This window comes from Plectrocnemia conspersa, unplaced genomic scaffold (assembly GCF_051122295.1).
Source record: "Plectrocnemia conspersa isolate PC_06_02 unplaced genomic scaffold, ASM5112229v1 ptg000010l, whole genome shotgun sequence".
Classification (NCBI taxonomy): Eukaryota; Metazoa; Arthropoda; class Insecta; order Trichoptera; family Polycentropodidae; genus Plectrocnemia; species Plectrocnemia conspersa.
The window spans coordinates 26,814,886-26,829,140 of record NW_028277174.1 but is presented as its reverse complement, the minus strand read 5'-3'; the positions used below and the strand labels follow the sequence as shown (position 1 = coordinate 26,829,140).

Sequence of the window (14,255 nt, the reverse complement as noted above, 5' to 3'; positions counted from 1 at the left end):
TTAGGCATAAAAATAAACACGTGACGCGAAACTTATATTGATATTTTCTTATCGCTTGGATTTAAGAAAAATGCCTGAATTGATCGGTCTGCAGTGAAACACCATATTAAAAATAATTTATCATAATTATAGTTAGAAATTTATCATAAATTCCTGCTTAATGATATTTACTAGCTATCCTAAATTAGTCTATCTAATAATTTACTCACCCGTTATATTTTCAAAAGGCATTTTGTTAGTCTCTTCCTGTCTCTGTGGCCTCCTATAATTTCTTCTATGGCGAGGATTATTTATGGGAGGCCATCTAGGCACTAAAACAGGACATTTCCTAGTCGCTTCAGAGTCACTCTCGCTACTCGTGCTTATATCTGACGATTGAGATAAACTCTGATTCCTGATCGGAGTAGGAAGTCTCAGTACTTTATCGTGGCTTTCGCTCGTCTGCATCTGCATATGCTTTCTTTTCTCCTTACTCGCAGACACATTAGAACCATCACTCTTGAGATCGACGTGTTTCTTCTGTCTCTTCAGAAGCGGACTGCTCTTTTTGTCTTGATTTGTATTGTTTGGATCTGTGCCTTTTTCTGTTAATACTTTCGAGTGTTTAATGTTGTCGTGTTGAATGTTGATCTGTTTAATGTTGTCCCTGCTGTCCATTGTTCTCAAAATCTTTTGAGAAGAAGGAGCAATGTTTTCTGTGTTGTTGGACTGTTTTTTAATCTTTCCAATGGCTTCCCTATCAGAAGGATAATTGGAAGATGGATGCGAACCTTTAAAGAAAAAACTCTTTTAATTCGATAAGCTTTATTATAATTAATTTCATTTACAATTTGGTTTGATAATATGTACAATAAAAAATAAAATAAAAATAAAGTGCATAGTGATTGTGGTTATTAGTCTTATAATATCTTTCGATGTGCTGATAGTGTGCAATGTGGAACTATTGCGGAACTGCTGATGGTGATTGTACCTTCATTGTCAGGAGAATATCTCGTTTGCGGCCTGCAGAATCCGGCCCAGCCCTCTCTGGTCCCCAAAGCCTTCTTTCCCTTTATATGATTCGCTTCGTTGTGCTTCTTACTCGATTTATGATCTAAACTAGGCGGAATCGGACTCGTCGCCGTGGATATGTATTGTGGTATGGGTGAAGTTGAAACATCGTGGAATTCAGACTTTTTCTCTAATCCAGATCTAATAACTAAATGATCCGACGGACATTCTTCTATGGTATTTAATCTATGTTTAGGACTAGACTCATCTTTACTCCTAATATCTTCAGAATCGACTTTTAAAGCTAATCTCTTATTTACACTAGCTACGTCTTCGTTTGACGATTCGACGCTCATGCTGCTCTTCTCTTCCGGTATCACTTCAAATTTTCTCGTGTATTTTGAAATAACAGATTGATTCGGATTCTTCTGTTGATTCAGTATCCTCTTATTTGGTAAGAGTTCCTTTTTATCGCCTTTCTTATCTCTCGGAGATAACACAAGTTGAATATCCATGTTTTCAGGGCTATCTTGATTGAAAGCATCAATTAAGATGTTAGCAATGAGTTGATCTGTTTTTGTGCTTGGAACTTTGATTATATCATTTTTTGCCATATCATTTTTGTTTATGGGCGAACGAGAATTTCTAATTGATTTGATATTACTTTTAGTTTTCGATACTTTTTGCAGTACTGGTATTTTTGAATTAGGTGTGTATCTTCTATTGCTTTTCGGAGAGTCTTGCTCATCGGAAGGCGGCTCTGGAGAGCTCTCCAAGCATTCTACAATCTCTAGAATTTCTACATGTTTATTACCTTCTCTAAATTCAGTTTTTTGGTACAGACGTCTAGGACCAGATTGTTTTATATGCAAGTTTAATTTATCTGGTTCTCGCTTCGTCTTAACAACTTTTATACTTTCAACGCGTTCTATAGCTTCTGTGTCTTGATTTTTTGAATACAGATAAGAATCTTCTAATTGAGTTTCGAGAGCATTATTTTTGATCGGTTTTTCTTTAGCAAGTTTCTTATTAACAGGTTGATAGTTGCCTCTTTTATCAATCACGAAAGATTCGATGTTTTTTAAAATATCGCCAGGTTTAGTTTTGGGCAAGTTTTTTTTAACATTAATATTCTGCCTTTCTTTTTCTTTCTTATCGCCATCAATAGATGAATTCTGCTCAATTGCTGCTCTATCGCATTTCTCTTCTAAAGTCGCATCTTCAGTTACTTGTTCCACAAGTGACGCCAAAATCTGTATATCTTTATTTTTACTCTCCTCGTTGGTTTTGATAGTGTTAGTATGTTTCTGTCGCTCAAGCTCTTTTTTAAGCATCTTCATCTTCTTGCGTCTATAATGCTCCTTTCTGAGCTCACGCTTTTGCTGTCGCATGAATAGCTTTTCTCTAATTCGTTCAGGCATATGCTCTGCGACGACCATATTATCACTTATATTCTCCATAACATCTTCTTTAATTGGAATAAAAAAAGTTTCGCTCCTCTCCTTTGGAGATCTACTTTCTACTGAATGAACCGCATTTTCCGGTAGCAGCGATATTATATCCCCTCTGACTAATCTTTTATCGTGCTTAGAGATCTTCTTAAATATCCTACGTTCACCCATAGCAGGTCTAGGTGAATTTGGATCGTCCAAACTATCCACTAAGCTCATACAATCCGATTGGCAACTCAACTCTTCGTCGTCCGAAGACGTGTTGACTTCCATAGACTCAGTGTAAGGAACGGCTGAATATCTTGGTACAACGAGAGGCTGATTAGGAGGTTTTTGATATAGACTACCACTACCGATGTTGCTAATCCTCTGCTTTTCTTGATCAGGCGAATCTTTAATATTTATAGGAGGTACATGCGGATTAGAATTTGAACTATCGACATTACCATTCAACGCATTTAGAGAAACATTCTGCAAACTTTCGCATAATTCTGCTTCATTATAATTTATATCTATACTATTCATCATCTTGTTCAAACTATTATCGACAAATACATCGACATCAGTCGACATTTCAAGATGAGATGTTCCGACGTTTTTGGTATCACAAAAATATGTCGGTGGTTGATTATCGCTGATGCATACATTGAAATTAGAATCCATTTGTTCTACGGACTTATTCATGTTATTCTCGAACATTTTATGCAGCTGTCTAAGAACTGCTTTAGTTTTCATGTCTTCTAATGTGACTTCTTTAGAATTTTCGTTATCGTTCACATCATAAGGCAAAGGAGTGTCAGTGTTACCGTTAATATAGAACACGTCCTTCTGTTGATCGTCATAATTATTATTACCAGACTCTTGCTTAACAATCCCGTTGCTTGAATCAGCAACATCTTGAATGTCTATAACCTGCCTCGAATCTAACTCAACCGTGCTTTCCACTGGAAACATTTTGCTTTCAGTCGTGTATGCCAAAGATCTCATTTTTTCTTCAATCACAGTAGTCTCCAACAATTCTTTATCTGGAATGCTGGTTATTAATGTCGTTATTATTGGATGCGAAATTAGATTGATTGGACTAGCGCTAACGCTCTGCAGCTTCACTTTGATCTCCTTCTCCAATATATTCAACTTCATATCATCTTCCACATTAGAATTAATCTCATTGATCTGATCGGTCATAGTATTCAAACTATCTATCAAAATATTAGATACAAATTGATCTAAATCTATCATTTTGCAATGCTTCGATTGATTATCGCTAGTTGTAGTTTCTGAATCATTAGATTTTTTCTTCTCCAGTGGTTTTATCTTATTATCGAAAGCTGAAGAGTTGAGCGTTTCAGACACGACCACCTCTAAGCACTCGATCACTTGTGGGTTAATCGAAAACGACTCATTAAAAGACTTTTCTATGCATGTGACTAGATCGGTGTCTTCAGATTGAACGCTACCCTCGAACGATCTACCATTATCGCATTCGATCGCATCATTTAATTCGGGTTTTTTGCTGTCGTTCTTATCGATTTTGGGCGTGGAAGGTGACGTATCTGCGTCGTTACATTTTGACGATTTTTCAGTGCGTGTCGACAAAGCTGAATCGCTAGATGAGCTAGTTTCGCGCTTCGAACTGCTAGATTGCGTTTCTGAGGTCGTGGTCGTATCTTGAATAGGAGTATAAGAACTCGTTTTAATGCTCGAATCCAACAAAGTGCTGCTTGTCAAGTTGGAATAGTTTTTATCGAACGACAGTTCCGATTCTATCGTGTTTACTGTGTTAGTTTGCTCGCTAAAAATAGGAGTAGATTCAGACTTCGATTCTATCGAGTCCATGTAAATACAGACACTCTGCGTCCTTTTCTTGTGACTGGGGCTCGATTTAACCGTGTCTCCTGCCGTCTTTGGCCTCATCATCACCGGGTTACTTTGGGATCTTGACGCATCGTCGCTGGAATAGCTCGCCGACGATCTGCTTATTTCAGAAGTACTCACATTGTCCGTCACTGGATAAGATGAAGTCACCAATGAGCTAAGGCCTAATTTAGACGAACTGTCCGATATGGAGATGGATTTGAACGACGATCGTTCAGACGGAGACGTACCGGCAGCTATGAGCGTACTCGGAGAAATAGACTGTCTAGCTTCTGTTGTTCTAATCGAACTGTCCATTTGCGATACATATCTTTCAGGGCTTTGATTAGAAGAACCGCATTTGAGTCTTTGCCTTTTCGGCGACATTAAAGCTTGAGCTGCATACGATCTATACACAGGAGGAGAATGAATCTCTGATTTACTAGAAGCTGCTAAGTTTTTATCCGATAATCTTTTGCATGCTTCGCAGCTTCTTTCCGGCGATCGTGGAGAACTGCTACCAGAGCGACTGTCCCAATAGCGCAGTTCTGAATGAGAGCCTCCAAAAGTCGGTGGATGCGGATCTCGACCCCAAATTCTGCGAAGCAATTCTGATCTTGGACCTCTTTCGCGGCCTCTACCGCCGCGATCGCGAGCTGGACTTGGAATTCTTGGAGATGGAGCACTTCCCGCGTCGCTGTCTTCAGATTCAGATTTTTGTTGAGCCAATTTATACCTAAATAAAACAATCTTTGATTAGTATATGAATGTGATAAAATACTACATTGACTTACTTTCTCATCACAGTCTCCGGTAAAGAATATCTCCGTCTCAATAAAACGGGAGAAGCTCCCGGAAGCAGTGGATTCCCCATTACCATTGTTGATATTTTTAATTTCCTGACCTCAGATTCGTCGTGCCTGCGGAACGCAAAAATATGGTTAGATAACAGTTTCGGCAGTAGACAGAAAAATCGATCGGGGCGTGACATTGAACTTGTCGCAACTCTAGTTGTTTGTAAACATTAATGCGCGGACCCGAAAAAAAGGGAATTAGGATAAGTACCCAATTTATGAAACGAGCGGAATGTAAATCAGTCCTTTATGATGCAAAATATAATGGTGGGATATTTTGATCAGATTCGGTACTGACAAAGACAATGGGGGTGACATTGAGAGGCTTTCGCGGGTCGAGGTCACGCGACGCTTCCTGCCCAGACCCTGGTCGGCCATTTTTCTGACCCTTCCATGGAGACGGTTTGTTTCAACCTAGGTTGCCATGCGTCACGTCCCAGGGAAAACTAATCCAGCTATTCGTTGGCGGTAGATCCTTTTCGGTCGGAATATTGCCAACCCTGACATTTCGCCGTAAGTACGAATTGGAAAAATGATCGATGACGTAACTTTATTTATTTGTTTTGGGTTCCAATATGAGCGTGCCTCGGATATGTATGAGTTGTAATGAAAATGCTTATTGGAACGGTAAATAAGAATGCTTCACTCACTTCAATATATTACTCGAAAAGCTTATAATGAAAGGTCAAGATAATTTAACTATTGACTTTTAAATATTACCATAAAAATAATTAAATATAATAAAAGTAAAATACATTTAAACATACAAATACAAATAAAACTTTTCGTATAACAAAAACACATTTATTTGACAAAATATTTTGTTTATAATGTATTTAAAAATAATATATTGATGTGATTATTGTATTTTAGTTAACGTGAAATATATAATTTTTTTCGTTTATGTATGACTTAGATTAGTTAAACTCAACCTTTTTTCCTCCGGGCCAAATACAGATGTTTACTATGTTACGCATAATATATTGATTAGTGATTGCATATCGGTAATACCGGTATTACAAAATGAAATACCGGTAGTACCGGAAATATATTTTTATTTTTATTAAGTCCGCACAGTTATTTATTAAAACCACAAAAACGACGATGCCTTTATAGTGTAGCTTGAAAGCAAAAGCGTAGAATAAAATGATTCTCAACGTAAGGGATTAACCTAAGTAGTTTTATCGGAGTAGGATATTAAAATAGAATAATAAGAGGGCCGAAATATCGGCCCACCCTACCTATGCAAAAAATCTCACTGGCCGATATTTCGAGGCAAACATTATCGATATTTTTGTATTTATAACGGTAGCTAACAGTTCCCAGTAAGTCTGTTACGTAACAGAAAAATTACCGCGTCTTTTTTTATGACAGGGATGGCTGGCGAAATGAAAACAAAAGTAGGTATTGCATGTATGAAATTCTTTCTAATATTTGTACATAAATATTTTTACTCAAATACTTCATGGAATATGTTTTACTAAACATTGGTATTATATATTAGCAATAAGTAAGTCTCAATAATTATATTTAAATAAAAACGCATGTCAAAAAAATTCGCGAAATGTATGTTTTTTTTAAAAAAACTTTTTCATTGAAAAATAATGCAGTTCCAATTGCAAAACTTCATTAAAAAAAGCTGAAATCATGACTCTTAGCACATCCATAGTGTTGTATGCCGAAGACGTAGCGTTTTTCAAACTATTTCGTGAGCAAAAGCGGCACCCATTTTGCCGATATCTTTTTCATACCCAATTTTTCGTTCAAAATTGAAACCACTGAGCCATTTGATATGCTTGTGACCTCAAAAAGTTCACGCACTTTGACTCATCGATCACTCAAGGCCATATCATGGATTTTGTCGATCGTTTCTGACGTAGTCACCTTAAGTGGACGTCCTAAACAATGTACGACCGCGTTTAAGCTCATTCATCCAATTGTAAACGGGTTTAAACGCTGCTGCAGATGCGCCATGAACTTCATACAGCTTTGAATTTTTACGGTGTTTTGCCTTTCAAATTAAAATGCTTAAAAGTTTTTTCCATTGTTTTTAAATAACAAGTCGATTGTTTAAATCGATTGTAGAAATGAAAGAACGCGATGAAAATGGCTGACTGTTTGAAATTCGACAGACAGTACATTTTAGAAACTAACTTGTTTCTGTACTACTAATGCAATTTTATTAGACTAGACTTATGAAATCCGAAAAACTGACTAATACATAAGTTGTATTTTAAAAAATAGTAATTTAAGGCATTGATAATGCTAATTTAGATATTTTTAACAATAATTTCTTATCTAGTTATAAAAAAAATGTATTTACTTTTCTCCGAACTCTATTGACATTGTTATTTTTAAATTATTTTTTAACTGTAATATATACATATTTTTGTATATTTTTGCTGTAAAAGGTTTATTGTATAAATAAATAAATATCCATATGCAATATTTCGCTTTTCTTCACTTTTTTTTTTTATAACCACGAGGATTCAATAATTTGATTTTAATATAAAAAGTATACATTGATTTAGTGTTTTTACTTATCGATGATTTTAATAAACCGTATAATAATTGATTTTTATCCATTTAATTTATATGAAGAGAAGTCGTATTGATTTGGCAAATATTTTTAAAATTGCAAAGCTTTTTAATAATTAGTGTATACAATAACCATTAAAAATATTTAAAACGACAATGGTTTTTCCGAATTGCACATAAAACGACCACCTTGAAACTTGATCTTCAAGAACGAGATGAATTTGTGTAGCTAAACACTAACGCGATTGGCTCTTAATTTTCCGTATCTCCCATTCGCCTAAACTTTCTCTAATGAACATTATAAAATATGTAAATAATCGAACTCGAATCGTTGAGTTGACAGACAAGGAACAAAAAACCTGAGCTACCTAATTTTCTCAAATACGAGATTCTAGGACTCTACCATATTTGAAACCATCATGGTAAATTATGTATTTTGTACAATAAACTGTTATTAAAAAACTGTTTCAACAAAACTACTAATTTTAAAAATGGCTAAAATTGCACTCGTTTAAAAATATATGGAAAACTAACCTAACTGACAATAATAAATTAAATCTATTTAATAATATTAATAAAAAAAAAAAAAATTTAATGAATTATATAATTATTAACCAACGTTGGAAATAGTAATAAATCTGACGAGCAAGAAAAATAAATCTTTCTTTAAAAAAAACACAGAAATTCTGTCAGTGTAATAAAAGGCTTACTTCTGCTGAAGTAATTTGTTTAAATAGTTTTCTACTTCATACAAACATAACAGTTTTCTTGTAGTTTCTTAAAACTAGTAATATTAAAATCTAAGTTTTATAATTTATTTAACACTATTGCATTAATTCATTCTTAAGGACTTCCATTGTTCGGATAAAAGAGATAACACATATCAAAATCAAATCATTTAAATGGTGTTTTATGATTTCTTTAATTAACATACTTAACATTTAGTAATATGAATATTTATTTAATTAAAAAGTATATGTATAAACGAAATTATTTATAGATAATGAGCTATTAATAATACAGCATAATATTAAATTACATATGAAGCACCGTCTATGCTTTAGACGAATCCATGTATTATGTTTCATATTGAATCATTATTTTCATGTTAAAAAATAACAATAAAATTTTATGGTTATACACCATAATGGATTAATATCCCTAACATATAGTTCGCGTGTACAAATCTTACAATGTAGTTATACTACACTTATTTTAATTTTTAAGCATCGATTATAAATAAATCGGTTTTCGTCAAAACAAAAATAGTTGTGTCCATAAATAAAATCCTTTTCACGTCATGACGCCTTTTCTCGGTGAATAATTGAAGAGGCGTAAGAGAAAGGAAAATTCTCGAGTCGGATCGTTAATTTTTAAGTACCAATTTCGAAGGCACCCACTGCAATAGCTTCCACAAGACGAATGTGCCACTACTGCTACAACATGCAATTGGGAACAGCTCAACGTTGAATTGTTCATAATTACACACCGTCTGGCTTTTTTCTTTAGTAAGAAAGTAACACTCGACAATGTGTGGAACGATAATGCTAAATAAATTGTCAGAAAAAAGGTTCTTTTCGTTAGCTTCACAGAGAAAGGTTTGAAACTTTTTTCCGTAGAGAAAATCGATATTTCAAATACGCGTACGTGTGCTTAAGTATATACAGTGTATAAATAAGAATTGAAAAGAAATAATGTATGTTAGTTTTATCATTATATTCTAAAGATGAATAATAAAATTATAACTTATTAAATCCCACCCTGACACGTGAACCATACGTTAGGAAAGTTAAACCATTATTGTTGGTATAAATTCGAGGCATTCCATACAATGATATTGTTATAAACTTTTTTTAAACTTCATTCCACTCACAATGTGTTATTTATATTATATTATATTATATTATATTATATGAGTTATTTAGACTAAATAAGTAGTATGATAATAGCATCAATTTAAGACATATTTTTTTTGATTTTTTTATACCATATATGAATTTTTTTATACTATATATCAATACGTTAATTCGTAAGACCAAGAAAATCAAGAAAAACGTAATCTGTGATGATCGATCGGGATTATAATTATATAACAATCACTAATTACGATATTCCAGACACGATAGAAATAAAAAAAACACTAGGATCCATGTGAGATGTGAATCAGGTAAATATTTAAACAAAGATCGAAGTTTAGTTCCGTATCGTTTTGTGTATTATTATTTTAATTTGTCAACAATCTAAGTTCTATTCTTTAGATTAGACAACATTGCTTAAGATTTATGTATTTTTATTTTTAATACATTTTTGAGAAATAACTTAAAATAAAAACGATACCAACGATATTTTTATAGAGTTTTTTATGTTTGCAAAACATTTTTTTGTAAAATAATTCTTAATGAAAATCAATTTAGTTTTCACAGTTTCGTAAAATAGAGAAACTTTTTAATATTTGAAGAAATTTTGAAAAATTAAAAAACCCTTGCTCTCAATACTAGGACATTGAAAACAGCAGTAGCTCTTTTATAATGCAATTTTAAAAGCCTTTACAGCTTTTGACATCAAAAAAAGACTTGTTGTAAAAAAGGCAATCCTTTGAGTTCTTTTTGACACAAAAGAAATTTTACTGTTTTTTAATTTTTTAATGAAAGTCATAAAAAGGCCAGTTCGGCTGATTTTCATATACTGATTTTTTTTTTTTTTGTTAAAATGCGACACAACCATGAAAAACATTTTAACAGCTTAAGTCACAAGGCACACAGGTTAAAAATATTCGTCACCTCGAGAAAAGGTAGTCTGTGCTTTCGGGTTTATCATCAAAACAGCCGTTCGTAATTTGTTTATCGACCAACGGCAATTTGTTTTAAAAAAACGCCACTCTTCTGAAATTGGTTGTATCATCGAAAAAGCGGACAATAAAATCTACCATATATGGATATAAATTCTGAAACGCGCTTTGAGTAGTAACGCCGTACATGTACGGCGGTCGATTTTTCACTGTTTTGAGGTACTCCAGATAGTTAAATATTTACATATATAACTGAATAAATAATAAATAATATTTTTAATATATATAATTAAAATATATATAAAATAAATTTACGAAATTCAATATTAGAAAAGTGTTTGAATAAATTATTGATACACGCTAATATATAAATCAATGGAGTTAAATGTTGAGAAACGCCTTTTTTAAATTTACTATAAATGGAATATAAATAATAATAAATAAATAACAACGAAAAAAATATGTAAATTTAACTCATTCCCAGGTGTATACTAACAAATTAACAAATGTGTTTAAATTAACTCACTACTCAAAGAGTTAACTTAGACTGCAACCAAGAGGAGGCTGACTCAACTTCAGACCAATCCGCCGCTTCTCTCTGCGCAACTACTGGTCCAGCTCGGCATCCGGAATCCAGAATTCAACCGGCACCCGAAAAGCCTGGAGCTTACACGTTGCGTAACATATTTAATATTTCAATAAGCTTTGTTTAAAAAAATAAGCCGCTTGATCCGAAGGTTAGGTCATATTTATAACCCAGCCGATAGTAGGTGTATTAAAATATATAAAGAAATCAAAAAATAAAATCAATATATCACCAAAATAAAGATCTTCACAACCTTCCAAAATCAAAGCTAAAAAAAAAATATTTTTGCTAAAGTAACATAACTAGTTTTCTTAAAAGTGTAATTGAAACTTGAAGACTGAAATGTGTCTAGCGTATGTTGAGATTTAAATAAATTTGAAACTCGCGTAACTTTAGGCATTGTGTATAGGATTTATTATTTAACAACAGATAAGAAAGTTTTATTGCTACAATATATCAGATCGACCTTGAAAAATGTGGCTGTTCAAATTCAGTACTAAAAACACAATTGGAGCAAAAAATATTTGTATAACAGCAGAAAATATAAATCGCAGTGCTATTTTTTAATTTCCTTGTTTTAGCATGAACAACATTAAATTAAAAATACAATTACACCTTTGCGTAAACAACCCTTTACAACATGATATGAATTTCCACGACAAATAAAAGCTCCATTTTTACACTTACACTATTACGTAAATTGTTAAAATCGTTAGTTATGATGATCGCTTAAAGCGAATCAAAGGGGGCGATTTTGCGGGCATCCCTTGAAGCATAGACGGTGGGGGTTGGGTGGTTAGGGTTAGGGCTAGGGTTTGTGTGAATGCTGAAAACATTTGCTCAATTGCGAAGGCGCCGGAGAGGCGAGCTAACGTAATAATACAATGCAATGCGGCCGGGCGGAAAATTCACGTATGGAAAAGTGTTTTTCACTCTTTTCATATTTGTGAAAGAAAATTTGCATACACAAAATCGTCGTGTGGAAATCACACGTTAGTAACCCAGCGACAAAATAGTGCCACTATTTAAACTGATTGAATTGTTCCGGTTTTTTAAACGGAGGGTGACCCTATTTTTTTAATGGAAAAATAAATTGCCTTTAGAGCCTAGAATATATGAGAGTTAATTAGAAAGCCTTTATTAAGTTAATGCATATTCAACAGGACGTAATACAAATATATTTTAGTATAAAATTGTATGTTATGTTATATTGTATAATATTATTTTATAACACGAGCGTATCGTATGCTTAATGAATTGTTAACATGACAGAAAAATGTAAATAATGTGATTATACACCAAATATTATTTAGGCTAAAGGTTATCGTACATAAATTACAAATATATATGTAATATACGACTTACGTGGACGACAACAATATTGCCTCCTCCAAAAACTGCATCAGACACTTGCAGCTGTTAAGATCTTATAAGATCAAACTGTCGAAACCATTTATGATCGTTGAGTTGAAATTAATTGATTTCAAAAATAATATTTATCTAAGAAGCAAAGTTTTTCGTCGGCATGATCAACAAACATGATCAAAAAACAATGCGCATTAGAGCGATTAGTATCAGTATTTTAGAAAAAAAAGTGCCAAATATACCAATAAGATAAACCCGTCGTATAAGTTACTAACTAATACCTGAAAGACCTGAATTCGAATCTCTTATGGACTCTAGTGTTTTTCAATTTCTATCATGTCCGGAAAATTAGAATTACTGATTAGATTGTAAGATACAGATTAGGTTTTCCTAGATTTTCTTAATCTCACTGATGAATGTCGTTATGAGTAACTAAAAAAATAGAGTTAGATAGTGTATATTGACATTTATTGATTGTAAGCTGTATTAAATTATTATAAAATTAATAAATGTTACTGATTTATAGATTTGCTTTTTAATATAATACCTCACTACTAACAAAATAGTTAGCGATTTTATTCACCCCATTGTAACGCATTCGGCTAACACTTGGCATGTTGCAACATTATCGTTACAACAAAAAATAAAAATAAAATATTTTAATTGTTCCAATTTTTAATTTCGAATTTACCGCTTTGTATTAGACAAAAGAAAAGAGTCTGCTTCCACTCCAAATCATCAACATTGTTTAAAGATGAAAGGATTTATTAATCAAGGTTATACAAACAAGAATATTAGCGTATTCAAAACTATCACTTCATTTCAAACTTGGAATAACGAAAAATTAGCCAAACTCGCACCAAGCGGAGCTACGCCGAATCGACCGAAACGAGAAAAGCTATAGCTTTTACTTCGACTATCTGAGCAAGATTAGCTAAGCAGTCATCCGAATCGGCGAGAATAAATACATGACTTTAAAGTAATTCATATTAAAAAAAATGTAATTATAAAAATAGTTCATGTGTTGTGAGGCCCATTACAAAATACAAAGTATTGAAATTGACGCATTGACCGTGAGAAAAAAATTGACGCATATTATGCGTTAAAAGAGCATATCGTACGCAACAATAATATATTTTAAGAGATTGGCTTAAAGCATCCCCAAATACAAATACATAAAATGTTTTACATTGACAAACACAAAGCAAATATTTAAATAAAATAAAAAAACAGTCAGAAGCTAACAAATTCAATCAAACCCCAAAATTCTGGAGGAAGTATATAAGTGCATGCACTGAGCCTATGCTTTACTTTCATTCTAAATTCTTAAAATGACATAAAAAAAAACAGCCGCTTCCCTCTTTACGTCAACCCTAATATAGCTACAACAGCAAGCGAATCTTTAGAGGCGACCAGATAGTTCAAACGTGGACTTACAATAAATATCCGAATATACATATATGTAACTGTACGTAAACTAAAAAAATAACTTTGCCTTATACTAAAATAAACTCAAACGCCTTAGTAGTTGGATGGTATATATCTTTAAAATGCGTTTTTGCCGTAAAGATTAATACATTCTATCCTTAACATAGATATATTTGGAAGTTCCTGTTTAGTGATATTATATTAACGCAAAGATCCTGAGTAATATATGAGTCTGGAAAAATTTATCGCCAGCAATTTATCGCTAGCAATTTACCACTGCGTCAATTGATTTATAGCCTACAAATGATCGTTAGCGTATTTTATTATGCTATGTGTTTATACAACCTTGCTTATTACTTGGTTGATTGACGGTGTGACAAGTCTAAAATAATAAATTTTTG

General features: G+C 33.0%; 1 protein-coding gene across 1 annotated transcript in view; it reads right to left on the bottom strand.

Annotated features, from left to right (window-relative positions):
- Positions 1-14,255, bottom strand: part of LOC148231209 (uncharacterized) — a 65,713-nt gene that overhangs the window by 4,840 nt on the left and 46,618 nt on the right. Inside the window, exons 3-5 of the mRNA XM_088195905.1 lie at positions 5,090-5,215; positions 905-5,031; positions 210-770 (exon numbers count right to left, since the gene is read on the bottom strand). Coding sequence (XP_088052031.1) covers positions 210-770; positions 905-5,031; positions 5,090-5,175 — 4,774 coding nt within the window. The 5' untranslated portion in view covers positions 5,176-5,215. The remainder of the gene's footprint in view (positions 1-209; positions 771-904; positions 5,032-5,089; positions 5,216-14,255) is intronic.